We start from the raw sequence: 27,803 nt of genomic DNA on the forward strand, positions 1-27,803 counted from the left end.
AACTAGTGTTGTCCTTCCAAAGGAAAGACAGTGCTGACTCTTGACATGCAGATAGATAATGGGTCACAACAGAGCAAACCCACAGCAGAGTCAGTCGAAGTTGAAGAATATTGGTAGGTAGGTCATCACAGAGCAGACCACTGTAATCTAGTTAGAGATTACGGTATTGGTGGGCCACCAGAGTTGCAGACCCATTGTAGTCCTTGTAGAAAAAATGGTATTGGTGGGCCATCAAAGATGCAGACCCACTGTAGTCTTTGTAGAGACGGCCACCATCCATCTGTTGCGACTGTGCAGGTGCACAATCACCATCGAAGAGTCTTGCGGAGAATATATGAAGTCCATAAACCACCATTTGTGCACTCACAAAGTTTTTGGAATTGTCCTTAGAAACAGAAATGCTGTTAACTAGTTTCTTGCTGAATTGTCAACACACGTGCAAATGCTACCAGTCCCCTTTTTTCGCATATTCTGCGTGTACTATGACCAACAAAAACGTGTGCAGTGAAATGAAACTTAATTTTAAGAACTGGTGTCTAATTAGAAATTTACAACATAAGAATACAATTACAAAGGTACAAAATACATCATTAAAGAACATAAAAATACAGATAACATTTGTAGTAAAACAGGCTTTACAAAAGAATAGAAATAAACATGTACATCAGTGTTACAAGAATTATGACATAAGTACATACATAAAAGATCAGAACAACTTTCGAAACATCAACTTCATACATGAGCATTAAAACAAAACAGAATAAATAATGTATAAACGTCTTTACAAAGTAAATAACATATTATCAGAAAAATTCTACAACGTAAATCTTATTAGCTAAACGCATAAAGACAGGAAAAACACAAATTCACATAGCGTAGTAACACGAAAGTACTGGACAGGGTTTGTTTTCAGTGTGACATTTGGTACGGCAGTCCAACCCAAAACTTCATTCTGTAGATCTTTCCTCTTATTTCAACATTTGTTTCCACAAAAAAAAAAAAAAAAAAAAAATCCTATCCAATCATGCTTTCTGTATTCTGTTCACATCCTCTTTCAAAAATAGTTTTTTTCCACTGTACACTACTTTTTTGACCAAACCATTTTCTTATAGCTTCTCAATGCATTTCTTCCAATTCATCATAGTTAGTTTCTTATATAGTCTACCCCCTCTTAGGCTAAATTAAATCTACTGATATATATATATATATATACCAAGGGACGAGGCAATGCAGGAGCACATAACAAATTAACACAAACAGCAATGACAAAAAAATGGAAATTGGCAGCAGTATATATAAATTATCAAAGCAATTGCAATATTACAACTAATATAAGGCAATGTGCAGCAAACAAGAAAAATAAATCCGTAGTAAAACTGGCTTAACAGAGTAATACAAAGTCAAATTCAGTAACACTATGCCTGGCAAACAGCAGCAGTAAATACTATAACTTATACCTAAACATGACAAAACTCAAGCAGAAAAAATATTACACTAAAGACAACGATGCAAATAAGGCAAATGTATATTCACATCTTAATGTCTATGTAATTAAGGTGGTGCACCACAACTTATTCTAGAAAAGAAATTACCAAGTACTTGAAAAGAAAATTCCGGATGCAATTCCTGTGAAGGGAAATGTCTTTTTGTGCTCCTCCAGTTTTTTTTAAGTAGATCATAAAGTTATTATTTCCTGAATCTGTATGCATAAAATATTTATATTAGTATATCTATAAAATTTTATTTTAACCAATGCTGCTGTGCAGCTAGAAACTAGATATTAAACAAAATAGGCAAAGCAAGGCGTGAAACGTCATTCACTAGCCATATGGCATTTCACAATGCAGTAAACAATCTTTCAACTAGCAAGACAATAGACGTGAAATGTTTCTCATCATTTCATTTCAGTAAATATCATAAATTAAGAACTCCACAGTTTAATCATGTTTTCAAGTTTGAGCGTGTCGTATTTACGATGCTTTCCACAAAGAACTGTCAATATCGAGGTTAATGGCCTCTTTTTTCTCCACCTAATGGCTTTTTCTCCAGGCGACGCACAACTGGGCGTCAACGACGCATTACGTCGAGGTCACTTAGCTTTCTTACCGAAATTTACAACAGAAGTTTCCGCTACAGTGACAGTTTGATACCAATAAAATTTCACAGCTCGAAATATTTACGTTACAAATCTGTAGAAACAAAATCTTATAAATGTAACAGTGTCCAAAATATTTTCGCCAGCATTGTGATACATTCACTCATTTACACACATTTCATAACTCTTAAAGTACGATTCTTGGTTTCCAACATCCTTTTTCACAAACAAGGGTCCCTAACTTCTATTCATTATTCATATACACATAAACACGTAATCATATTCCTTGTATATGATAGCATCATCTTATTGATCATAAACATACCTCAACAGCATAATACACATTGTCATCGTAATAATAGCAATTTAAAACCTCAGCCAGACCTCAAAAGCGTCGTAGCTTTCTGCAATAATTTCAAACCCTAAAAAATATTCTCTGCTCATTTCAATAGTGTCATCTACCTCAAACGTACTTTAAAATTATGATCTCATACCAAATACATCATTCAAAGCTCTCATAGTATCACAATGGCTCCGAAAAATATATGAACAGTTCACAAAGTACAGACAAAATACAATTCCATAAGTGTGAAGTTATCCAACTGTGTAATTGCGTAAACATCTGTCACTGATATAGTAAAAAAAATGTTTGTTTCTCTGTTAAATAATCAGATAGTTGTGTAATTGTGTTAGAGGAATATAGTACCGATGTGTAAAGTTGTATAAGCAAATACCATATTAGCTAGAGCTCCTTGTGCTTGCCAAACACATGGTACACAGAGTAAGCGTGTACCCCCCTGAGGATTAATGTAAGTATACCCTCAGGTGTTAAAGATTACAGCAATGGAATGAAATGTATCACGGAAAACCTTTGTATCATTGTAATTCAAAACCAAAATGTTGCATTAAAATCTCATTAGCAGTATATGTTCTAAGTATGTAAGCCGTATATTCGTTACGTAATCGTGCAACTAACAAGGAAGAATGTACAAATAACAACACTGTGTCGTCTGTTCACTATAACAATGGATTCGTAATTACTTGTCTAAGTTCCCTAGGTTCTTGACTGGATAGTTAACTTTAAAACATAGTTGCATGTTAACAGTTTGTAAGTGTGAAGAAGAGTACTAGTAACGTGAAGTGAAAAATTTTATAGCAAAGCCAAAGTTAAAAAGCAGATTATCTCTCAATAAGCTGTTTTACATGTGAAGTGTGGCGCAATCCTTTACTCTTCATAGTACTCAGAGTTTGAACTTGAATGCAATTATCATGCGGTATACGTCGGTAAAGAATACTGGAATTTTTCTCAAGGTTAGCCTCTATGTTATTTTTCTCTGAGCCAGCGGGCGCACGTGGCTGCCTGCGGTGCGAGTCCTTGTCTGTCTCTTTCTTGGCGAGCGTCGTTATTGGGATTAGGAGACCTAACTTCTACAAATTCACCTTGCCGAGAGGGCACTGCCGTGTTTGAATCCCGCCAATTCTGATGCAATTCAAGTCTGTCGTCATGTCGGTAGATTCAATAATTTCTTTCTTGCCGGTCACGTGGTGGAGAATTTCTCCCGGAATCGTAACTGCACGGTGGACCATTGCGTCTGAAGCTATTCTGTCTCCCTTGATAATAATTGTCTTGGTTCCCATATTATCTGTTTCTATGGTTATCTCCGTCATATTCATTACTAAGGAAGTGCGATCTTTCTCTGTACCTATTATTCTGCCAACGGTTGTAATAATGGTGGTGTCTGTGTTGGTCACGATTTGTGTTGTGAGAATAGCCTTGTCGTGTCCAGTTATTATTTCTGTCATCGCGGAATTGTGACGGACGTGACCTGCAATTGCTGTGTTTCTGTTCTCACCTCCCGCGATTCTCAGTGTCGATTTCCAATACTTGTAAGAGTCCCTGAAATGCTTCAATGTCGTCTTTGCAACGTCCTGCCAAAATAATATGTCGTAAATGTTCAGTCAATTTGATTAAGCAAATGCGGATGAGTTCTGAGGGGCTGTATGGGTTTGACAGGAACTGATTCTTGTGCAACATGTCTTCAAAATATTTCACAAGACTTTAAAATTCAGATTGTTCGAAACGTTTCATCATTATGGTGCTATGTTTTACTCGGTCTTGTGTGGCTTGAGACCAATATGTTGAGAGGAAGGCATGATAAAATTCTCCTTCACTGTGGCAATCGTGAATGACCGATTGCATTCTTACAGCTGGTTCATTCTCTAAGTAGCCACACATAAATTCTAATCTGTGCTCTAATGACCAGTTGGGAGGAAAACAATGAGAGAATTGATGAAGCCACGCTTGTGAATGAATATCGTTGCCAGAATTCTTAAATGTTTAGAATTTACGTGTAGTAATGAACAACTTATAGTCAAAATCATCGTGTCGGCGAGTCGCATATCGGTCATTGTTACTGCGTTTCGGCGGTTCCATCTCAAAATTCGGTGCACCTTGCCAATTTCTTTCATAATTTCTGAAATGCCCAGTGTTATTATTTTGTGGCTTTTACGTATTTCTAAGTCCCTCTTCCCGTGTTGGAGCGCGAGTGTCCTCTGAAATATGTAATTCTTGTATTACTTGTGCCAACTGGTCTTGTACTGCCCGGATTTCTCTTTTGTGTTGCGTATTAATTTGATTCTGATTTTGTTTGAATTTCTTAATTTGTTCATACTCTTCTGTGTCAGTGAAGGCTACAGGTCTTGTATCATTCAGATCATCATCCACCTTTGTAGATAAGTTAGAGAACTGATCCGAAAGTTCGGCTACGTTCTCCAATAGTGAACTTATTTCCTCAGTGTGTTTTTCTGAACCAAGTTTCAGAGTGTCCATTTGTGTTGAATTCGTATCTACCTTGTCCTCTAAGTTTTCCTGAGTTTTTGCAAGTTGCGTAACCGAATCGGTAGATGCAACTGAGTCAATTTTAGCTTGCAAGGTCTCATGATTTTCATGAACAATAGTTTGCAGTTCTTTTATGGCTGCTTCGTGATTCTGTAATGCATTTTCATGCCGCGAAAAAATATGTTGAAAATGCTCACAAATTTGTGTTTTTACGTCATTACAGACTTTTTGACATTTCGATTCGATTTTATGTAACTCAGTAGTTAAACCTTCACGTGTTTGTTCAAGCGTGATATTTATTTTTTGAAGATTTTGTTCCATTGCGTCTAACTGTTGCTCTGTTTGTCTCTGGTGTTGTTCCATTGTGTCTAACGTTCGAAGAATTTGTTCCATTGTGTCGAACTTTTGAAGATTTTGTTCCATTGTGTCTAACTTTTGTAGCCTTTGTCCCATTTGTTGCATTAACTGTAATAACAATGCACTGGTGACTGAAACATGTTCCTCAATGCTATTTGGCAGTGCATTTGAAAGGGCAATATTCGCATTTTGAAAAGCAGAAAATGTGTCTTGAATTATTTGAGAAAACGGTGAGGACGCAAAACCTGAATCTACAATATTTGTAAGATTGTGTCCGGTCATTTCGGATTCCTGAGGCGAGCTGTTGCCGACCCATCCATAATGTTTCCCTGTTCACTAATTGTTTCACTGCCTACACCATTATTTGCAGCCCGCTCCATTTCCCTATGCACAATTACCAAATTACTACTTTGAACATAAGCAATTCATTACTCGGCGGCGCTAACACACTGCTTTCGTCTTCACTGTCATTTCTCAGTTTACTTTGGAACCTAGTATTACGTTTTTCACACGCCATTATTGTCACACTATTTCACACCATAACACAGGAAAGCACAATTTGAAGAGAAAAATAATAAAACACATTAATATAGCATTGAAAATAATATCTCTTTAATTGCTAGTGCAGCTGAGAAATACTTGGTGCAAATCTACATGCATGCCACAACTGTTTTACTGTACAACAATGAAAGACTGCAACTACAAAGGAGATTCTCCTCACAATTACGCGCTAGCAATAAACAAAAGCTACACTAATTACACAAACTACAAGAAAAAATGAGAAGATTCCAGTGAGATATCCTCGGCTCAGGGTCGACATATGAAACGTTCCCTTAGAAAAATTATACATGACTGTGCTTAAACTTACACACAATACTTTTTGCGCAACGCAATCAGACTTTCAATAACCCCTACAAAAGAATGGCCCTGACTAACATTAACCTATATGTTTCACAAATCACTTACCTCACAAAAATCTTCGTTACTCAAGCTACTGCAATACAGCGAGCGCCACTACTGCCAGCTAAATAAAAGATTCATACTATTGAATGCACTAACTACTGATAGGCATATTTAGCATATGAAAGATATTGATAGAGAACAAACAATGTATTTACCTTAATAGTGTTCAAAAGTAATCAGTTCATGATATCCATTCTTACAAATTTACTGTCTCTGTCCAGATTATCCGCTCTCAAAACTCTGACATCTCATTCCCTACATCCACCACTGCTGGCGGCTCACCTCCAACTGCGCAACGCTACGCGCTGTTAACAGCCAACTGCCCAACACTACAACAGCCAACAACAATGCAAACCAGCCACAGACTGCACACAGCACAGCCAGTGATTTTCATACAGAGCGCTACGTGGCGTTACCAATACAAAAACCTAAACAGCCTACTCACAATGTCAGTTCTAGTTTGTCCAATGAATAGCCATTTATCATCTGCATTTCTTTTTGGTGTAGCAATTTTAATGGCCAGTAGTTTCTAGCCAAAATCTCGTTATTTAATTGTTGCACCACTGACGCTGACCAAGGACGTCAGTTGGGTAAGTAGGAGAAGGCTGGATTTGGTTGAGACACGATGGCCGCTTTTTCCAGGCTGTGACTCCGGGTTCGGTGCGGCCCTGGCTCGGCGGCTGGACGCGCTGGGCGTTCCCGTGGTGGCGGGCTGCCTCTTCCCGGAGGGCCCCGGAGCCAAGCAGCTGGTCCAGGAGTGCTCCTCCAGGCTGCGCGTCCTACCGCTGGACGTGACCTCGGAGCAGCAGGTGCGCGACGCCGTCTCCAGCATCCGCGACAGCCTGGACGGACGGGGTACGTCTCTGCCGCTGCCTTCAACCCCATGTTCTCTATGTGTTGCGCACGAGGCGCAGTTAAGATTATTCGAGAAACAGTAGAATTTGAAAATGGATTAATAGTTCCTATCTCGGATATCTACACTGATGAGCCATAACGTTTTGACCACCCGAGTCCAAATTGCATACCGCTTGGTGCCGTTACTGGCACGTTACACCGTGTGAAGTATGTACATTTCCGTTCCAGACTTCTAGGACTTGAAGAGGGAGTGAGTACAAAATATTTTGAATTGGAACCCACGTGCTATAACCATTTAATACATATTGGTAATGTGATCACATCTACAATGTAAATAAATTAGAATTCTATGGTGTCAAGGGGAGTGCTGAAAAATGGTTGAAGTTATACCTCGCTAACAGGAAACAAAAGGTGTCAGTACAAGTGACTAGTGAATTAAGTCATCACTCATCATCAGAATGGGAAGAAATTACATGTGGTGTCCCACAAGGATCCATCTTAGGGTCATTGCTTCTTCTTGTGCACATTAATCATCTCTCACCAGTTACACTGCGAGAAGCAGAGTGCGTTTGGTTTGCAGGTGACACAAGTATTGCAATAAATAGTATGTCGGGTGTAGTTCTAGAAATATCTGCTAATGATATTAATAAATGGTTTAAAGCCAACTCACTGAGATTAAATTACGAAAAGACTCACTATATGCAATTCAGAACCTGTAAAAGGTTTCCACCAAACATATGCATAAAGTATGCAGAAGAGCAGATAGAAGAGGTTGACAATCTCAAATTCCTGGGATTACAACTTGATAATAAATTCAGTTGGAAGGAGCATGCCACAGAACTGCATAAACGCCTTAACAAATCTGTATTTGCAATTCGAATGTTAGCTGACATAGGTGACATAAAAATGAAAAAGCTTGCAGACTTTGCCTACATTCATTCCATAATGTCATATGGTATAATATTTTGGGACCTGCAGCTCAGCTCAGCTTGGAACCCGGCCATCGGAAAATTGAAGCTTGCGCGGCAAATGCGCGATGAAAACATTACCATATATGAAGGGCTTATTTCAATAATAGTACAAGTACATTTTTGTTCATTCGAAGATACAGAGTCCTAAAGTTAAATGAGCGCTGAAAAATCTGCAATTGTGATACGACAAAGTATATATACTTGAATATGAACAAACATGGACTTGTACCACTATTGAAATATGGCTCTGGAGCGACCACCAGTGACGTCACTGAAGACAGCACGGATTTATAAGGACGGCAGCAGCAATCATTCGACAGTCACCACTTGACAATGCTCGATGAGAACTCGGCCGAAAGCTTGTGGATTTTAAACCACTCGATCCGGCTGGAAGCCCGAGAAAATATTATCAGTAACGTTTTTTTGTGTCAGACTGTTTTGACAGCGCCCGCAAGGAATTCCTCTCCTGAGCCAATCTCTTCATCTCAGAGTAGTACTTGCAACCTATCTGGATGTATTCCAATCTCTGTCTTCCTCTACAATTTTTGCCCTCTACAGCTTCCTCTAGTAAATTGGAAGTTATTCTCTGATGTCTTGTAAGTAGGCTGTTTAGGTTTTCGTATTGGTAACGCCACGTAGCGCTCTCTATGACAATCACTGGCTGTGCTGTGTGCAGTCTGTGGCTGGTTTGCATTGTTGTCTGCCAGTGTAGTGTTGGGCAGCTGGATGTTAACAGCGCGTAGCGTTGCGCAGTTGGAGGTGAGCCGCCAGCAGTGGTGGATGTGGGGAGAGAAATGGCGGAGTTTTGAAATTTGTAAGACTGGATGTCATGAAGTGCTATATACACTCCTGGAAATGGAAAAAAGAACACATTGACACCGGTGTGTCAGACCCACCATACTTGCTCCGGACACTGCGAGAGGGCTGTACAAGCAATGATCACACGTAAGGCACAGCGGACACACCAGGAACCGCGGTGTTGGCCGTCGAATGGCGCTAGCTGTGCAGCATTTGTGCACCGCCGCCGTCAGTGTCAGCCAGTTTGCCGTGGCATACGGAGCTCCATCGCAGTCTTTAACACTGGTAGCATGCCGCGACAGCGTGGACGTGAACCGTATGTGCAGTTGACGGACTTTGAGCGAGGGCGTATAGTGGGCATGCGGGAGGCCGGGTGGACGTACCGCCGAATTGCTCAACACGTGGGGCGTGAGGTCTCCACAGTACATCGATGTTGTCGCCAGTGGTCGGCGGAAGGTGCAAGTGCCCGTCAACCTGGGACCGGACCGCAGCGACGCACGGATGCACGCCAAGACCGTAGGATCCTACGCAGTGCCGTAGGGGACCGCACCGCCACTTCCCAGCAAATTAGGGACACTGTTGCTCCTGGGGTATCGGCGAGAACCACTCACAACCGTCTCCATAAAGCTGGGCTACGGTCCCGCACACCGTTAGGCCGTCTTCCGCTCACGCCCCAACATCGTGCAGCCCGCCTCCAGTGGTGACGCGACAGGCGTGAATGGAGGGACGAATGGAGACGTGTCGTCTTCAGCGATGAGAGTCGCTTCTGCCTTGGTGCCAATGATGGTCGTATGCGTGTTGACGCCGTGCAGGTGAGCGCCACTATCATGACTGCATACGACCGAGGCACACAGGGCCAACACCTGGCATCATGGTGTGGGGAGCGATTTCCTACACTGGCCGTACACCTCTGGTGATCGTCGAGGGGACACTGAATAGTGCACGTTACATCCAAACCGTCATCGAACCCATCGTTCTACCATTCCTAGACCGGCAAGGGAACTTTCTGTTCCAACAGGACAATGCACGTCCGCATGTATCCCGTGCCACCCAACGTGCTCTAGAAGGTGTAAGTCAACTACCCTGGCCAGCAAGATCTCCGGATCTGTCCCCCATTGAGCATGTTTGGGACTGGATGAAGCGTCGTCTCACGCGGTGTGCACGTCCAGCACGAACGCTGGTCCAACTGAGGCGCCAGGTGGAAATGGCATGGCAAGCCGTTCCACAGGACTACATCCAGCATCTCTACGATCGTCTCCATGGGAGAATAGCAGCCTGCATTGCTACGAAAGGTGGATATACACTGTACTAGTGCCGACATTGTGCTTGCTCTGTTGCCTGTGTCTATGTGCCTGTGGTTCTGTCAGTGTGATCATGTGATGTATCTGATCCCAGGAATGTGTCAATAAAGTTTCCCCTTCCTGGGACAATGAATTCATGGTGTCCTTATTTCAATTTCCAGGAGTGTAAATTAGAATTCTATGGTGTCAAGGGGAGTGCTGAAAAATGGTTGAAGTCATACCTCGCTAACAGGAAACAAAAGTTGTCAGTGCAAGTGACTAGTGAATTAAGTCATCAGTCATCATCATAATGGGAAGAAATTACATGTGGTGTCCCACAAGGATCCATCTCAGGGTCATTGCTTCTTCTTGTGCACATTAATCATCTCTCATCAATTACACTGCGAGAAGCAGAGTTTGTTTAGTTTGCAGATGACACAAGTATTGCAATAAATAGTATGTCGAGTGTAGTTCTAAAAGATCTGCTAATGATATTAATAAATGGTTTAAAGCCAACTCACTGACATTAAACTACGAAAAGACTCACTATATGCAATTCAGAACCTGTAAGAGGTATCCACCAAACATATGCATAAAGTATGCAGAAGAGCAGATAGAAGAGGTTGATAATCTTAAATTCCTGGAATTACAACTTGATAATAAATTCAGTTGGAAGGAGCACACCACAGAACTGCAGAAACACCTTAACAAATCTGTATTTGCAATTCGAATGTTAGCTGACATAGGTGACATAAAAATGGAAAAGCTTGCAGACTTTGCCTACCATCATTCCATAATGTCATATGGTATAATATTTTGGGGGCTGCAGCTCAGCTCAGCTTGGAACCCGGCCATCGGAAAATTGAAGCTTGTGCGGCAAATGCACAATGAAAACATTACCATATATGAAGCGCTTATTTCAATAGTGGTACAAGTACATTTTGTTCATTCGAAGATACAGAGTCCTAAAGTTAAATGAGCGCTGAAAAATCTGCAGTTGAGATACCAGAAAGTATGTATACTTGAATATGAACAAAAATGGACTTGTACCACTATTGAAACATGGCTCTGGAGCGACCACCAGTGACGTCACTGGAGACAGCACGGATTTATAAGGACGACAGCAGCAATCATTCGACAGTCATCACTTGACAATGGTCGATGAGAACTCGGTCGAAAGCTTGTGGATTTTAAACCACTCGATCCGGCTGGAAGCCCGAGAAAATATTATCAGTAACGTTTTTTTGTGTCAGACTAGTTTGACAGCGCCCGCAAGGAATTCCTCTCCTGAGCCAATCTCTTCATCTCAGAGTAGTACTTGCAACCTACCTCCTCAGTTACTTGCTGGATGTATTCCAATCTCTGTCTTCCTCTATAATTTCTGCCCTTTACAGCTTCCTCTAGTAAAATGGAAGTCATTCTCTGATGTCTTGTAAGTAGGTTGTTTAGGTTTTCTTATAGGTAACGCCACGTAGCGCTCTGTATGAAAATCACTGGCTGTGCTGTGTGCAGTCTGTGGCTGGTTTGCATTGTTGTCTGCCATTGTAGTGTCGGGCAACTGGATGTTAACAGCGCGTAGCGTTGCTCAGTTGGAGGTGATCCGCCAGCAGTGGTGGATGTGGGGAGAGAAATGGCGGCGTTTTGAAATTTGTAAGACTGGATGTCATGAAGTGGTATATATATTATGACTTTTGAACACTAGTAAGGTAAATACATTGTTTGTTCTCTATCAAAATCTTTCATTTGCTAACTATGCCTATCAGTAGTTAGTGCCTTCAGTAGTCTGAATCTTTTATTTAGCTGGCAGTAGTGGCGCTCGCTGTATTGAAGTAGCTTGAGTAACGAAGATTTTTGTGAGGTAAGTGATTTGTGAAACATATAGCTTAATGTTAGTCAGGGCCATTCTTTTGTAGGGATTATTGAAAGTCAGATTGCGTTGCGCAAATAATCTTGTGTGTCAGTTTAAGCACAGTCACGTAAAATTTTCCTAACGGGACGTTTCAACATGTAATTACATTTTCACGCAGTTTGGGTGCATAGATCCTGAGAAATCAGTACCCAGAACAACCACCTCTTGCCGTAATAACGGCCTTGATACGCCTGGGCATTGAGTCAAACAGAGCTTGTAAGCCGTGTACAGATACAGCTGCCCAGGCAGTTTCAACACGATTCCACAATTCATCAAGAGTAGTGACTGGCGTATTGTGACGAGCCAGTTGCTTTGCCACAATTGACCAGACGTTTTCAATTGGTGAGAGATCTGGAGAATGTGCTGTCCAGGGCGGCAGTCGAACATTTCTGTATTCAGAAAGGCCTGTACAGGAACTGCAACATGCGGTCGTGCATTATCCTGCTGAAATGTAGGGTTTCGCAGTGATCGAATGAAGGGTAGAGCCAATGTGTCGTCAATGCGATCAAGGGGTGACCGAGACGTGTAACCAATGGCACTCCATGCTATAACACCAGTCAACTAGTGGTTTTTCTTTTTTTTTTTTTTTTGTCATCCGTCTACTGACTGGTTTGATGCGGCCTGCCACGATTTCCTTTCCTGTGCTAACCTCTTCATCTCAGAGTAGCACTTGCAACCTACGTCCTCAATTATTTGCTTGACGTATTCCAAACTCTGTCTTCCTCTACAGTTTTTGCCCTCTACAGTTCCCTCTAGTACCATGGAAGTCATTCCCTCATGTCTTAGCAGATGGTCTATCGTCCTGTCCCTTCTCCTTATCAGTGTTTTCCGCATATTCCTTTCCTCCCCGATTCTGCGTAGAACCTCCTCATTCCTTACCTTATCAGTCCACCTAATTTTCAACATTCATCTATAGCACCACATCTCAAATGCTTCGATTCTCTTCTGTTCAGGTTTTTCCACAGTCCATGTTTCACAACCATACAATGCTGTACTCCAGACGTACATCCTCAGAAATTTCTTCCTCAAATTAAGGCCGGTATTTGATATTAGTAGACTTCTCTTGGCCAGAAATGTCTTTTTTGCCATAGCGAGTCTGCTTTTGATGTCCTCCTTGCTCCGTCCGTCATTGGTTATTTTACTGCCTAGGTAACAGAATTCCTTAACTTCATTGACTTCGTGACCATCAATCCTGATGTTAAGTTTCTCGCTGTTCTCATTTCTACTACTTCACATTACCTTTGTCTTTCTTCGATTTACTCTCAGTCCATATACTGTACTCATTAGATTGTTCACTCCCTTCAGCAGATCACATAATTCTTCTTCACTTTCACTCATGATAGCAATGTCATCGGCGAACCGCATCATTGATATCCTGCCTCCTTGAATTTAATCACACTCCTGAACCTTTCTTTTATGTCCACCATTGCTTCTTCGACGTACAGATTGAACAGTAGGGGTGAAAGACTACATCCCTGCCTTACACCCTTTTCAATCAGAGCACTTCGTTCAGGTCGTCCGCTCTTATAGTTTCCTCTTGGTTCTAGTATATATTGTATATAACCTGTCTCTCCCTATAGCTTGCTCCTTATTTTCTCAGAATTTCGAACATCTTGGACTATTTTACATCGTCAAACTCTTTTTCCGGGTCGACAAATCCCATGGATTGGCCTTGATTTTTCCTTAATCTTGTTTCCATTATCAACCGCATACTTATAATTGCCAAACAAACTGCTCGTGTACTTCAACGTAATGCAGCACGGTCCGTTCCTTGGAGCACCGCAGTGACGCCTGTTGACAGTGAAGGTACCCCTTTTTCAGAAATCGTTGCGTAATTTTGGCGAAAAAGGTGTGCGATGTAGTCGGACGTTGTGAAGAAAGAACTTGATAAAAGCGACTAGCAGCTTTTCCATTCCAGTGAGCTTCGCCATTCAGAAGGATTATGTAGGTGTATTCTGCAAACATGTACTCAACCATTTTACTCTAACGCTCACAGCCACGTGAATGAGATTCGAACTGCGTCAAAGGGGTAGGACAGACGTCAAGTGACATCAGCCGATCCAACGTAACTACCCCACCCTGACTACCCTATTCCATACCTACTTAGGCATACGCTTTCAGACGGTTCTCGCAGGGAAACGGTAAGTTGCTGGACATAACTTCCTATTGGTTCAAATGGCTCTGAGCACTATGGGAATTAACATCTGAGGTCATCAGTCCCCTAGAACTTAGAACTACTTAAACCTAACTAACCTAAGGACATCACACACATCCACGCCCGGGGCAGGATTCGAACCTGCGACCGTAGCAGTCGCGCGTTTCCAGACTGGAGCGCCTAGAACCGCTCGGCCACCGAGGCCGGCTTGAGTTCCTATTCAAAATATTATGTACTCACATCCATCTACAAGTCCTACAAGGCTGTAACGAGAATTTCCGTCCCGCGGCCTGGTTCCCGGGTTCGATTCCCGGCTGGGTCAGGGATTTTCTCTGCCTCGTGATGACTGCGTGTTGTGTGATGTGCTTAGGTTAGTTAGGTTTAAGTAGTTCTAAGTTCTAGGGGACTGATGACCCTGGATGTTAAGTTCCATAGTGCTCAGAGCCATTTGAACCATTTGAGAATTTCCGAACACTCTGTATAAGCGGAGAGAGAAACGAATGGGGAATTATATCTAGTGACGATAGGGACCGCAAATAGCATAAGCGATTCTGACAAAAGACAGAGCCGGCCGCTGTGGCTGAGGGGTTCTAGGCGCTTCAGTCCGGAACCGCGCTGCTGCTACGGTCGCAGGTTGGAATCCTGCCTCGGGCATGGAGGTGTGTGATGACTTTAGCTTAGTTAGGTTTAAGTAGTTCTAAGTGTCCCATCGTGCTTAGAGCCAGTTGAACCATTTTTGAGCAAAAGAAAGATTATTTACAAAAGGTAGCACGCCACAGATCGTAAATATTTGAAGAAGTGCATGATTTACCGACAAGAGTTGCCGATAAAATTCTTGCATTCAACAACCAGTTTCGGCCCAAGAACCATCATGATTTTCATAACGGCACTTACAACTCTACACTAGCCGATATAAAATCAATGACATCATACAATAAAGTCTATGAATTCCTCAATATAAGTTAAATTACAACACACAGAATTATGTAACCAACTTTGAACAAAGCATATTATGAAAAACATAGTAACAGAAATTACTTCGTTATTCATACAAGATGGAAAACAGTACACTCTTTGCTATTTTGTTGAAAACTGACATTCTGAGCCCGTGGCTGTGTAAAAAAGATACGTCTACTCTTATATAAAAGAGGACAGCAACCAACCACTTTCTACAATGGTATTTATTTATTTAAATAGTGCCATCACCGGTTTCGAACATTAAAGTTCATTTTCAGGTGGCTAATTCACGTTAAGATACATATATATTATATAATTTTAAATATATAATTTTTAATATATTTATATATTTAATATATAATTTTTATAATTTTAAATTATCTAAACAAAGTATTAAAGTGAAGCTGTTTTGCTTCCTTACGCAGTAACCAAAATATTTTCACTTTAATAGTTTGTTTACATCGTTTAGAATCGTTGTGGGGCACAATTGCAGGTAAAGAGACATTGTATCACATTTTGTTTTGGTTGTAGGGCACCACAACCCCAAGAAAACAGAAAGTGATAGCTAATGTATCTTAACGTGAATAGCCGTCTGGAGATGAACTGTAACGTTCGAAACCGGTAAAGATGCTATTTAAGTAAATAAACAGCACTGTAAAAATTGGCTGGTTGCTGTCATCTTTTATGTAAGAGTCAACCTGTATAGTGCACTCTTTCATCCCACATCAACAGTCAGTTTCAGCGCTACATTGAGTCTGTAGAACAAGCTCAACAGCATCGCAGTCAAAAGTAACCAGCAGAAAGTAAACAACTGGAAGACAGCCCAAACAACTGATTACCTATCACTGTGTACAGAAATCAAGAAGTATTTCGGTATGAAAACCTTAAGGACGAAAGTAACTTTCGCATGATGTGTCACCGCCAGGTAACGTATCTCGACGAAACTTGGACCAGACATAGAAAGAAGTGCTGCAGTATACTACAAACGGTAACAAAGACATAGCTATCAGGCGAACAGAAATGGCACTTCCATCACAGACAACAATTACACTGAAGTCACGGCGATTTATGATGGTTCCCTGGACATTAAAAACGGCGGGAAAACTATTGTATGGTCTTTGGTGTATGTGTACGTGCTGCTATACCTCTCCCGAACTCATCACATCTTGGGTGTGCTGACTTCCAAAACATTCCAACACGGTAGCCTCAATGTTGTTGATACACTGTACTCCTTCCCTATGTGAGTCTTTTCATGGATGCATTCGCTCGTGATTTCATTTTCATGGATGACGACCCGCAGGTGGATCCGGAACTCTCGGAACTCTCAGGATAATTGGCGAATGGGATGGCCTGCCCGTTATCACGACGAAAACCCCATCGGGCACGAGTGGGGTGAATTGCGGAGACGTATTCCGGCACGTTCACTTAAACCAGCAACCGTACAGCAGTTGTCAACCGCAAGGGTTTTGGATTGGAAACCCCCCCCCCTACCCCCCACATGAGCCCCAAACCAACCTTGCGGCCAGCGCTGGAACATGTTGCAGAGCGTGTACTGGTCTCTGTGGCGATCACACACACGCACTATTAAAAATCATGTCCAGTCTTTTGTAATATCCAGGGGAAGTAAGTCACGTCTCAGCGAGTCAAAGAAAGTGTTATTTCTGTTCTTCTCATTGTGTATTTATTTGTTATCTTCTTTACTACACTGTAGTGCTTCTTTTTACATACTTTTCAAGTTTCATCTATCTCCGTTACTTCGTAGTGACATTCATGCATAAGTTAAATTCGTACTTAAGTTTTGCACCACCTGTATATTTACACTACTGGCCATTAAAATTGCTACACCAAGAAGAAATGCAAATGATAAACGGGTATTCATTGGACAAATATATTATACTACAACTGACATGTGATTACATTTTCACGCAGTTTGGGTGCATAGATCCTGAGAAATCAGTACCCAGAACAACCACCTCTGGCCGTAATAAAGGCCTTGATGCGACTGGGCATTGAGTCAAACACAGCTTGGATGGCGTGTACAGGTACAGCTGCCCATGCAGTTTCAACACGATACCACAGTTCATCAAGACTAGTGACTGGCGTATTGTGACGAGCCAGTTGCTTTGCCACCATTGACCAGACGCTTTCAATTGGTGAGAGATCTGGAGAATGTGCTGGCCAGGGCAGCAGTCGAACATTTTCAGTATCCAGAAAGGCCCGTACAGGACCTGCAACATGCGGTCGTCCATTATCCTGTTGAAATGTGGGGTTTCGTAGGGATCAAATGAAGGGCAGAGCCACGGGTCGTAACACATCTGAAATGTAACGTCCAGTGTTCAAAGTGCCGTCAATGCGCACAAGAGGTGACCGAGAAGTGTAACCGGTGGCACCCCATACCATCACATCGGGTGATAAGCCATTTTGGCGATGACGAATACACGCTTCCAATGTGTGTTCACTGTGATGACGCCAAACACGGGTGCGACCATCATGATGCTGTAAACAGAACCTGGATTCATCCGAAAAAATGCAGTTTTGCCATTCGTGCACCCACGTTCGTCGTTGAGTACATCACAAGCGCTCCTGTCTGTGATGCAGCGTCAAAGGTAACCACAGCATGGTCTCCGAGCTGATAGTCCATGTTGCTGCAAACGTCGTCGAACTGTTCGTGCAGATGGTTGTTGCCTTGCAAACGTCCCCATCTGTTGACTCAGTGATCGAGACGTGGCTGCACGATCCGTTACAGCCATGCGGATAAGATGCCTGTCATCTCACTGCTAGTGATACGAGGCCGTTGGTATCCAGCACTGCGTTCCGTATTATCCTTTTGAACCCACCGAGTCCATATTCTGCTAACAGTCATTGGATCTCGACCAACGCGAGCAGCAATGTCGCGATACGATAAACCGCAATCGTGATAGGTTACAATCCGACCTTCATTAAAGTCCGAAACATGATGGTACGCATTACTCCTCTTTACACGAGGCATCACAACAACTTTTCACCAGGCAACGCCGGTCAACTGCTGTTTGTGTATGAGAAATCGGTTGGAAACTTTACTCGTGTCAGTACGTTGTAGGTGGCGCCACCGGCGCCAACCTTGTGTGAAAGCCCTGAAAAGCTAATCATTTTGCACATCTCAGAATCTTCATCCTGTCGGTTAAATTTCGCGTTTGTAGCACGTCATCTCCGTGGTGTAGCTATTTTAATGGCCAGTAGTCTGTTTCAAGCCTTTCCTACTATTTTTTCTAGTTTTTACCAGTACTGCCTCAAGCAAGAATTGAGGACACCTTTATTTTAAAAAAAAAACTTTATTTGTGTAGAAATTAATGGAAATCACGTATTATGAATTCCAGTTAGGAAGGAACTTATCAAAAAACATTATAGACTAATATGAAAATTCACTTAATCTAGTAACCTCCATAGTACAGTAAATTTACTCAGAAAATCAATCATTAGAGCAATTAAAACTTCCTGGCAGATTATAACTGTGTGCCGGACCGAGACTTGTACTCGGAACCTTTGCCTTTCGAGGGCAAGTGCTCTACCACGTGAGCCACCCACGCACGATTCACAACCGCTCCTCACAAATATTGGCGGAATTGGAGGTGTGAACATGGCGTTAGGTAAGATGGTAGAACACTTGCCCGCGGAAGGCAAAGGTCCCGAGTTTGAGGCTCGGTCCGGCACACAGTTTTAATCTGCCAGGAAGTTTCATATCAGTGCACACTCCGCTGCAGAGTGAAAATCTCATTCTGGAAACATCCCTCAGCTATGCCATATCTCTGCACTGTCCTTTCTTCCAAGAGTGCTCGTTCTACAAAGTTCACAGAAGAGCTTCTGTGAACTTTGGAGGGTAATACACGAGGCACTGACAGAACTGAAGCGCTGAGGACGTCTCGTGAATCGTGCGTGGGTAGCTCAGATGCTAGAGCAGTTGCACGCGAATGGCAAATGTTCCGAGGTCGACTCTCCGTCCGGCACACAGTTTTAATGTGCCAGGAAGTTTTATATCAGCTCACACTCCGGTGCAGAATGGAAATCTCATTCTGGAATAGAGTAATTATCAATAACTGGAGTGTGATGAGGGTGAAGTGGACCAACAACACAAGTATACAAAAATAAAAATGAACATTTTATCTCATCAAATAATACTTTGTTCTCCATTACAAAACCTATTTTTGTGTCCGTATGCTATCCAACCATCTTTCTGAGTCATCATTCCTCCTCGTAATAAATCTGCAACTCTCATAGTTCCAAAAGTGCATCCATGCATTACACTGCACACTCCGCAAGTCCTTGCCTGCTGCACACCGCAGCTTTCAACTACTGATTGTCAAAGATTCTACGACTCCACAGTGCTGCCATCGCAGGCACGGACGCGCCTAGTAACTGTTTCTCTGACCACAATTCTTTAAATATATCATTTTCATTTACAATATTAACACATCCAATAACATCATCAATAATAGGCATCTCACAACATTTTATTTCAAGAACGTACATATTTAGTTATTACCTTTAATACACTCCCCTTTTCTTCCTTTATTGATGGAAACAGTGCTGGAAATGCTCCCCTGTATCTCCTTGAAAACGCGTGACTTTCTTTTCTTTTTTCTTCAGTGTTTTAACGGACTGAAATCCTGTCCATTTTAATTCACATTTTACCTTAGGGAAAAGGTAAGTCACATGGTACTAGGTCAGGCGAATAAAGCAGATGGTCTAACACTGTGATGCTGTATTTCTCTAGAAACGTCTCAACAGACAATGCGGCATTAGCGCTGCGTTCTCTCTATTCAGAACCCATGAATTGTTCTTCCATAGTTCGAGTCTTTTTTTCTTATTATCTCACGGAGTTGAGCGTGAACCTCAGGGTAGAAATGAGATTTTGGGGTCATTGGCCGGGAGGCCCCTGACGGGGCAGGTCCGACCGCCTTGGTGCAGGTCTTATTACATTCGACGCCACATTGGGTGACCTGCGCGCCGGATAGGTATGAAATGACGAAGACAACACAACACCCAGTCCCTGAGCGGAGAAAATCCCCGTCCCAGCCGGGAATCGAATGGAATGGCTCTGAGCACTATGCGATTTAAAATCTGTGGTCATCAGTCGCCTAGAACTTAGAACTAATTAAACCTAACTAACCTAAGGACATCACACACATCCAAGCCCGAGGCAGCATTCGAACCTGCGACCGTAGCAGTCGCGCAGTTCCGGACTGAGCGCCTAGAACCGCGAGACCACCGCGGCCGGACCCGGGAATCGAATCCGGGCCCCTTAGGGGCTGACCATTCAGCTATCGGAACCTCAAGTTAATAATGTTGGTTAATACTCGTAGTTTGATCTTCAGGAACCAAGGTGCGCAATTCCATGAGTATCGAAAGATAATCATCATAGCTTTGCAGAATGAGATTTTCACTCTGCAGCGGAGTGTGCGCTGATATGAAACTTCCTGGCACATTAAAACTGTGTGCCCGACCGAGACTCGAACTCGGGACCTTTGCCTTTCGCGGGCAAGTGCTCTACCAACTGAGCCACCGAAGCACGACTCACGCCCGGTACTCACAGCTTTAATTCTGCCAGTACCTCGTCTCCTACCTTCCAAACTTTACAGAAGCTCTCCTGCGAACCTTGCAGAACTAGCACTCCTGAAAGAAAGGATATTGCGGAGACATGGCTTAGCGACAGCCTGGGAGATGTTTCCAGAATGAGATTTTCACTCTGCAGCGGAGTGTGCGCTGATATGAAACTTCCTGACAGATTAAAACTGTGTGCCCGACCGAGACTCGAACTGGGGACCTTTGAATCTTGATTGGGTCATTCGAGCGCTTTTCGCTTTCTGTGCAGTTGGGGCCCCTACATTGGGTGTATTTGCTTCTGGATCATAAGTGAAAAATGAAGATTCCTCACGTGTTATCACTCTTTCCAAGAAACTGCTATCGTTTTCAGTGGTATTCAAAGTGTCAGTACAAACATTTTGGTGACCTTCTTTCTGCTCGACGGTTAGAATTTTCGGCCGCAGTTTCGCACACACGTTTCTCATGTTAAATTATTTGTGTAAAATTTGCCTTCAGCATTCTTTATCAATTCCTACAATTTCAGCAATCGAAAGAAAACGCAATCGACGGTCAGATCGAATAAGATTACCTACTTTTTCAACATTTTCATCCGTTTTTAATGTTCAAGGCCGTCCCTGGCGTGAGTCATCTTCAGCGTCTTCCTGGCCATTTTGGAAACACTTGCAAAACTCAAAAACTCGCATGCGTTTTAAGACTGTCTTTGTCACACACTTCTTTTAGTGAAAGATAGGTTTCGGTAGCTGTTTCTCCAACTTTCATATGAAACTTCACAACAGTTCTTTGCTCCGTTATTACCCTTACCATTTTCTCCGACAAAATAAAATAACAACTCTTACCCAAACGAAGGTCACGGACGCACTGATTTGTCTACAGAGGGCCGGATTTGACTGAGAAGGTTGCATACTTGACAGCTAGTGATCGTTCAACTTTTACGCATGCGCACTTACCCTGTGACAGCATCAGTCCCGTTATTGTACCACCAAACCTCGTACACAGATTAATGAGAGTGATTCAAGAGTCTTTCGTGTCGAGGACAATTGATTTACCCATACCAGCTGTCAACTTATGTGATTCTTGTTTATATCTGTTTCTTGCGCGGGCATTGGAACGTGGAATAATTTACAGGTAAGCTTTCTATATTTATACACGGATTCGTAATGAATCAACATGAAACAATAGTGGCTTCTCTGGAATAAATGGATTTATAATTCACGACAGTATGAATGAGAAGGACGTAATTAGGGTTGTTCTGCTGTTAGAAGACCAATGAATTAAGTCATTGAACTATTTGTTGCAGAGAATTCTTGTCATCACTAGTTATTAATTTCGTGTGGAAATTAATCATCGGTATGTTGCGGGTAGGAGCCACACGGTTTCATTGTTTAGCTAGACGTGATCTGTTTTAAGTTGTCTTTCTTCGAAACATCCGACTGTTTTCAAATTACACTGAAGAGTCAGATAAACTGGTATACCTCCCTAATATGGAGTACGGTCCCGCGAGCCGTCAGAAGTGCCGCAACCCGACATGACATGGACTCGAGTAATGCCTGAAGGGAAATGACACAATGACTCCTGCAGGGCTGTCCATAAATCAGTAAGAGAACGAGGAGTGGGATCTATTCTGAACATGACTTTGCAAGGCATCCTAGATATCCTCAATAATGTTCATGTCTGGTGAGTTTGGTGTCAGCGAAAGCGTTTAAACTCAGAAGAACGTTCCTGGGGCTACTTTGTAGCAATTTTGGACATGTGGGATATCCCATTGTGGTGCTGGAATTGCACAAGTCCGCCGGAATGCACAATGGACATGAATGGATGCAGGTCTTCGGACAGGATGCTTATGTACGTATCACCAGTCAGAGTCGAATCTAGACTATCAGGGGTGGCATATCACTCCAACTGCACACGCCCCACACTAGCTTAAGCAGTCCCCTGCTAACATGCAGGGTCCATGGATTCATGAGGTTGCCACCATAGCTGTACAAGTCCATCCGTTCGGTACCATTTGAAACGAGATTCGTCCGACCACCCAACATGTATCCACTCATCAACAATCAAATATTCAAATATCAGCGTTGACGGGCCCAGGCGAGGCGTAAAAGCTTGTGTTGTGCAGTCATCCAGGGTACACGAGTGGGCCTTCGGCTCCGAAAACCGATATCGATGATGTTTCGCTGAGTGCTTTGTACGGTGACACTTGCTGATGGATCAAATCTACAGCAATTTGAGCAACGGTTGCACTTCCGCCACGTTGAGAGATTCTCTTCAGTCGCCGTTGGTCCCGTTCTTGCAGGATCTTTTTCTGGCCTTAGAGATGTCGGAGATTTGATGTTTTTCCGGATTCCTGATATTCGCGGAATACTCACGAAATTGTCATACGGGAAAATCCCCACTTCATCGTTGCCTCGGAGTTCCTGTGTCCCATCGCTCGTGCGCCGACTACAACACCACGTTCAAACTCACTTAAATCTTCATAACCTGCCATTGTAGCTTCAGTAATCGATCTGCGCCAAACACTACATCTACATCTACATCTACATGACTACTCTGCAATTCACATTTAAGTGCTTGGCAGAGGGTTCATCGAACCACAATCATACTATCTCTCTACTATTCCACTCCCTAACAGCGCGCAGGAAAAACGAACACCTAAACCTTTCTGTTCGAGCTCTGATTTCTCTTATTTTATTCTGATGATCATTCCTACCTATGTAGGTTGGGCTCAACAAAATATTTTCGCATTCGGAAGAGAAAGTTGGTGACTGAAATCTCGTAAAAAGATCTCGCCGCGACGATTAACGTCTTTTCTGTAATGACTTCCACCCCAATTCGCGTATCATATCTACCACACTCTCCCCCCCTTTTTTTTGGTCATAAGTCTACTGACTGGTTTGACGCGGCCCGCCACGATTTTCTTTCCTGTGCTAACCTCTTCATCTCAGAGTAGCACTTGCAACCTACGTCCTCAATTATTTGCTTGACGTATTCCAATCTCTGTCTTCCTCTACAGTTTTTGCCCTCTACAGCTCCCTCTAGCACCATGGAAGTCATTCCCTCATGTCTTAGCAGATGTCCTATCATCCTGTCCCTTCTCCTTATCAGTGTTTTCCACATATTCCTTTCCTCTCCGATTCTGCGTTGAACCTCCTCATTCCTTACCTTATCAGTCCACCTAATTTTCAACATTCGTCTATAGCACCACATCTCAAATGCTTCGATTCTCTTCTGTTCCGGTTTTCCCACAGTCCATGTTTCACTACCATACAATGCTGTACTCCAGAAGTACATCCTCAGAAATTTATTCCTCAAATTAAGGCCGGTATTTGATATTAGTAGACTTCTCTTGGCCAGAAATGCCTTTTTTGCCATAGCGAGTCTGCTTTTGATGTCCTCCTTGCTCCCTCCGTCATTGGTTATTTTGCTGCCTAGGTAGCAGAATTCCTTAACTTCATTGACTTCGTGACAATCAATCCTGATGTTAAGTTTCTCGCTGTTCTCATTTCTACTACATCTCATTATCTTCTTCTTTGTCCGATTTACTCTCAAACCATACTGTGTACTCATTAGACTGTTCATTCCGTTCATTAGATCATTTAATTCTTCTTCACTTTCACTGAGGATAGCAATGTCATCAGCGAATCGTATCACTGACATCCTTTCACCTTGTATTTTAATTCCACTCCTGAACCTTTCTACTTAACCTTTCTATTGAAGAGTAGGGGCGAAAGACTACAGCCTTGTCTTACTCCCTTCTTAATACGAGCACTTCGTTCTTGATCGTCCACTCTTATTATTCCCTCTTGGTTGTTGTACATATTGTATAAGACTCGTCTCTCACTATAGCTTACCCCAACTTTTTTCAGAATCTTGAAGAGCTTGCACCATTTTATATTGTCGAACGCTTTTTCCAGGTCGACAAATCCTATGAACGTGTCTTGATTTTTCTTTAGCCTTGCTTCCATTATTAGCCGTAACGTCAGAATTGCCTCTCTCGTGCCTTTACTTTTCCTAAAGCCAAACTGATCGTCACCTAGCGCATTCTCAATTTTCTTTTCCATTCTTCTGTATGTTATTCTTGTAAGCAGCTTCGATGCATGATCTGTTAAGCTGATTGTGCGATAATTCTCGCACTTGTCAGCTCTTGCCGTCTTCGGAATTGTGTGGATGATGCTTTTTCGAAAGTCAGATGGTATGTCGCCAGACTCATATATTCTACACACCAATGTGAATAGTCGTTTTGTTGCCACTTCCCCTAATGATTTTAGAAATTCTGATGGAATGTTATCTATCCCTTCTGCCTTATTTGACCGCAAGTCCTCCAAAGCTCTTTTAAATTCCGATTCTAATTCTGGAACCCCTATCTCTTCTAAACCGACTCCTGTTTCTTCTTCTATCACATCAGACAAATCTTCACCCTCATAGAGGCTTTCAATGTATTCTTTACACCTATCTGCTCTCTCCTCTGCATTTAACAGTGGAATTCCCGTTGCACTCTTCATGTTACCACCGTTGCTTTTAATATCACCAAAGGTTGTTTTGACTTTCCTGTATGCTGAGTCTGTCCTTCCGACAAACATATCTTTTTCGATGTCTTCACATTTTTCCTGCAGCCATTTCGTCTTAGCTTCCCTGCACTTGCTCTCCCCTATTACGTGATGATAAAAAACTAGCTGCCCGTTTTTTGCACCCTTTCGATGTCCTCCGTCAATCCCACCTGGTAAGGATCCCACACCGCGCAGCAATATTCCAACAGAGGACGAACGAGTGTAGTGTAAGCTGTCTCTTTAGTGGACTTGTTGCATCTTCTAAGTGTCCTGCCAATGATACACAACCTTTGCCTCGCCTTTCCCACAATATTATCTATGTGGCCTTTCCAACTGAAGTTGTTCGTAATTTTAACACCCAGGTACTTAGTTGAATTGACACCCTTGAGAATTGTACAATTTATCGAGTAATCGAATTCCAACGGATTTCTTTTGGAACTCATGTGGATCACCTCTCACTTTTCGTTATTTAGCGTCAACTGCCATCCGCCACACCATACAGCAATCTTTTCTAAATCGCTTTGCAACTGATACTGGTCTTCGGATGACCTTACTAGACGATAAATTACAGCATCATCTGCGAACAACCTAAGAGAACTGCTCAGATTGTCACTCAGGTCATTTGTATAGATCAGGAACAGCAGAGGTCCCAGGACACTTCCCTGGGGAACACCTGATATCACTTCAGTTTTACTCGATGATTTGCCGTCTATTACTAAGAACTGCGACCTTCCTGACAGGAAATCACTAATCCAGTCGCACAACTGAGACGATACCCCATAGGCCCGCAGCTTGATTAGAAGTCGCTTGTGAGGAACGGTGTCAAAAGCTTTCCGGAAATCTAGAAATACGGAATCAACTTGAGATCCTCTGTCGATAGCGGCCATTACTTCGTGAGAATAAAGAGCTAGCTGCGTTGCACAAGAGCGATGTTTTCTGAAGCCACGCTGATTACGTATCAATAGATCGTTCCCTTCGAGGTGATTCATAATGTTTGAATACAGTATATGCTCCAAAACCCTACTGCAAACCGATGTCAATGATATAGGTCTGTAATTAGATGGATTACTCCTACTACCCTTCTTAAACACTGTTGCGATCTGCGCAATTATCCAATCTGTAGGTACAGATCTATCGGTGAGCGAGCGGTTGTATATGAGTGCTAAGTAGGGAGCTATAGTATCAGCGTAATCTGAAAGTAACCTAATCGGTATACAATCTGGACCTGAAGACTTGCCCGTATCAAGCGATTTGAGTTGCTTCGCTACCCCTAAGGTATCTACTTCTAAGAAACTCATGCTAGCAGATGTTCGTGTTTCAAATTCTGGAATATTCCATTCGTCTTCCCTGGTGAAGGAATTTCGGAAAACTGCGTTCAATAACTCCGCTTTAGCGGCACAGTCGTCGGTAACAGTACCATCGGCACTGCGCAGCGAAGGTATTGACTGCGTCTTGCCGCTTGTGTACTTTACATACGATCAGAATTTCTTCGGATTTTCTACCAAATTTGTTGTCTTATGTAGGCGTTGCCGACCGCAGCGCTGTATTCTGCCTGTTTACATATACGCATGCCTATACCAGTCTGTTTGGCGCTTCAGTGTATATTTATAATCAGATTCGTTCTGAATCAACAAGAAACAATAGAGGCTTCTCTGGAATAAACGAATTTATATATTTTATGTCAGTATGAATGAGAAGGACATAATTAGGGGTGTTCTGTTGTTGAAAGATTAATAAACTTAGCCACTGGACTATCTCTTTTGTTCCAGAGGATTCTTGTCACTACTAGTTATTAATTTTGTCCAGACACACGGTTCATTATTTTGACAGACCGAGGTGGGGCAGCGGTTAGCACACTCGACTCGCGTTCGGGAGGACGACGGTTCAAACCCGCGTCCGGCCATCATTATTTAGGTTCCTCGTGATTTCCTTAAATCGCTTCAAGGAAATGGTTCCTTTGAAAGGGCACAGCCGACTTCCCTATCCTTCCCTAATCTGACGAGATCGATGATCTCGCTGTCTGGCCCCTGTCCCCCAAATCAACCAACCAACAAGCCATTCTTTTGCTGGACATGATCTGTTTGTAAGTTGTCTTCCGTCGACAGATCCGATTGCCTTAAAATTGAATGCACTGAGCTGGGGCAACTTACAACGTTCGCACAGCTTGGATAATAACATAATCTGCAGATGGAGAAGTAATGTGTTTGTCATCATTGCGGGAACATCTCACCACGTCGCCAGTATGCTACTCTACCTTTGCATCCAGTGAACCCATTCATAATGAAAGTATTGGCCTACTATTGATCAATAAACCTACACATACTGGTGCGCGGCAGTGTCAATGTTCAATGAACACTCCTGGAAAAACAAACCCGAGACAGAACCGAGCGATACTGACTGAAAGCCAGAGGGCGAAGAGTAAAGTAGGCATTACTGCTGCCAACACCAAGTACCGCGAGTGGATGGAAAAATCTTGTTTGCAAACAAAAACCATGACATA

At 42.6% G+C, this 27,803-nt stretch overlaps 1 protein-coding gene and 1 non-coding gene across 3 annotated transcripts in view; one reads left to right on the plus strand and one right to left on the minus strand.

Annotated features, from left to right (window-relative positions):
* The window catches only part of LOC126282979 (short-chain dehydrogenase/reductase family 9C member 7-like), a 168,232-nt gene that overhangs the window by 52,430 nt on the left and 87,999 nt on the right, over window positions 1-27,803 (plus strand). For both annotated transcript variants that reach the window (XM_049982236.1, XM_049982235.1), the window contains exon 3: window positions 6,897-7,109. In XM_049982236.1, the coding sequence (XP_049838193.1) occupies window positions 6,897-7,109 (213 nt within the window). The remainder of the gene's footprint in view (window positions 1-6,896; window positions 7,110-27,803) is intronic.
* Window positions 20,651-20,725, minus strand: Trnas-cga (transfer RNA serine (anticodon CGA)). The gene has a single exon. It is a non-coding gene; the product is annotated as a tRNA-Ser (tRNA).

Source organism: Schistocerca gregaria, chromosome 1 (assembly GCF_023897955.1).
Source record: "Schistocerca gregaria isolate iqSchGreg1 chromosome 1, iqSchGreg1.2, whole genome shotgun sequence".
Lineage (NCBI taxonomy): Eukaryota > Metazoa > Arthropoda > Insecta > Orthoptera > Acrididae > Schistocerca > Schistocerca gregaria.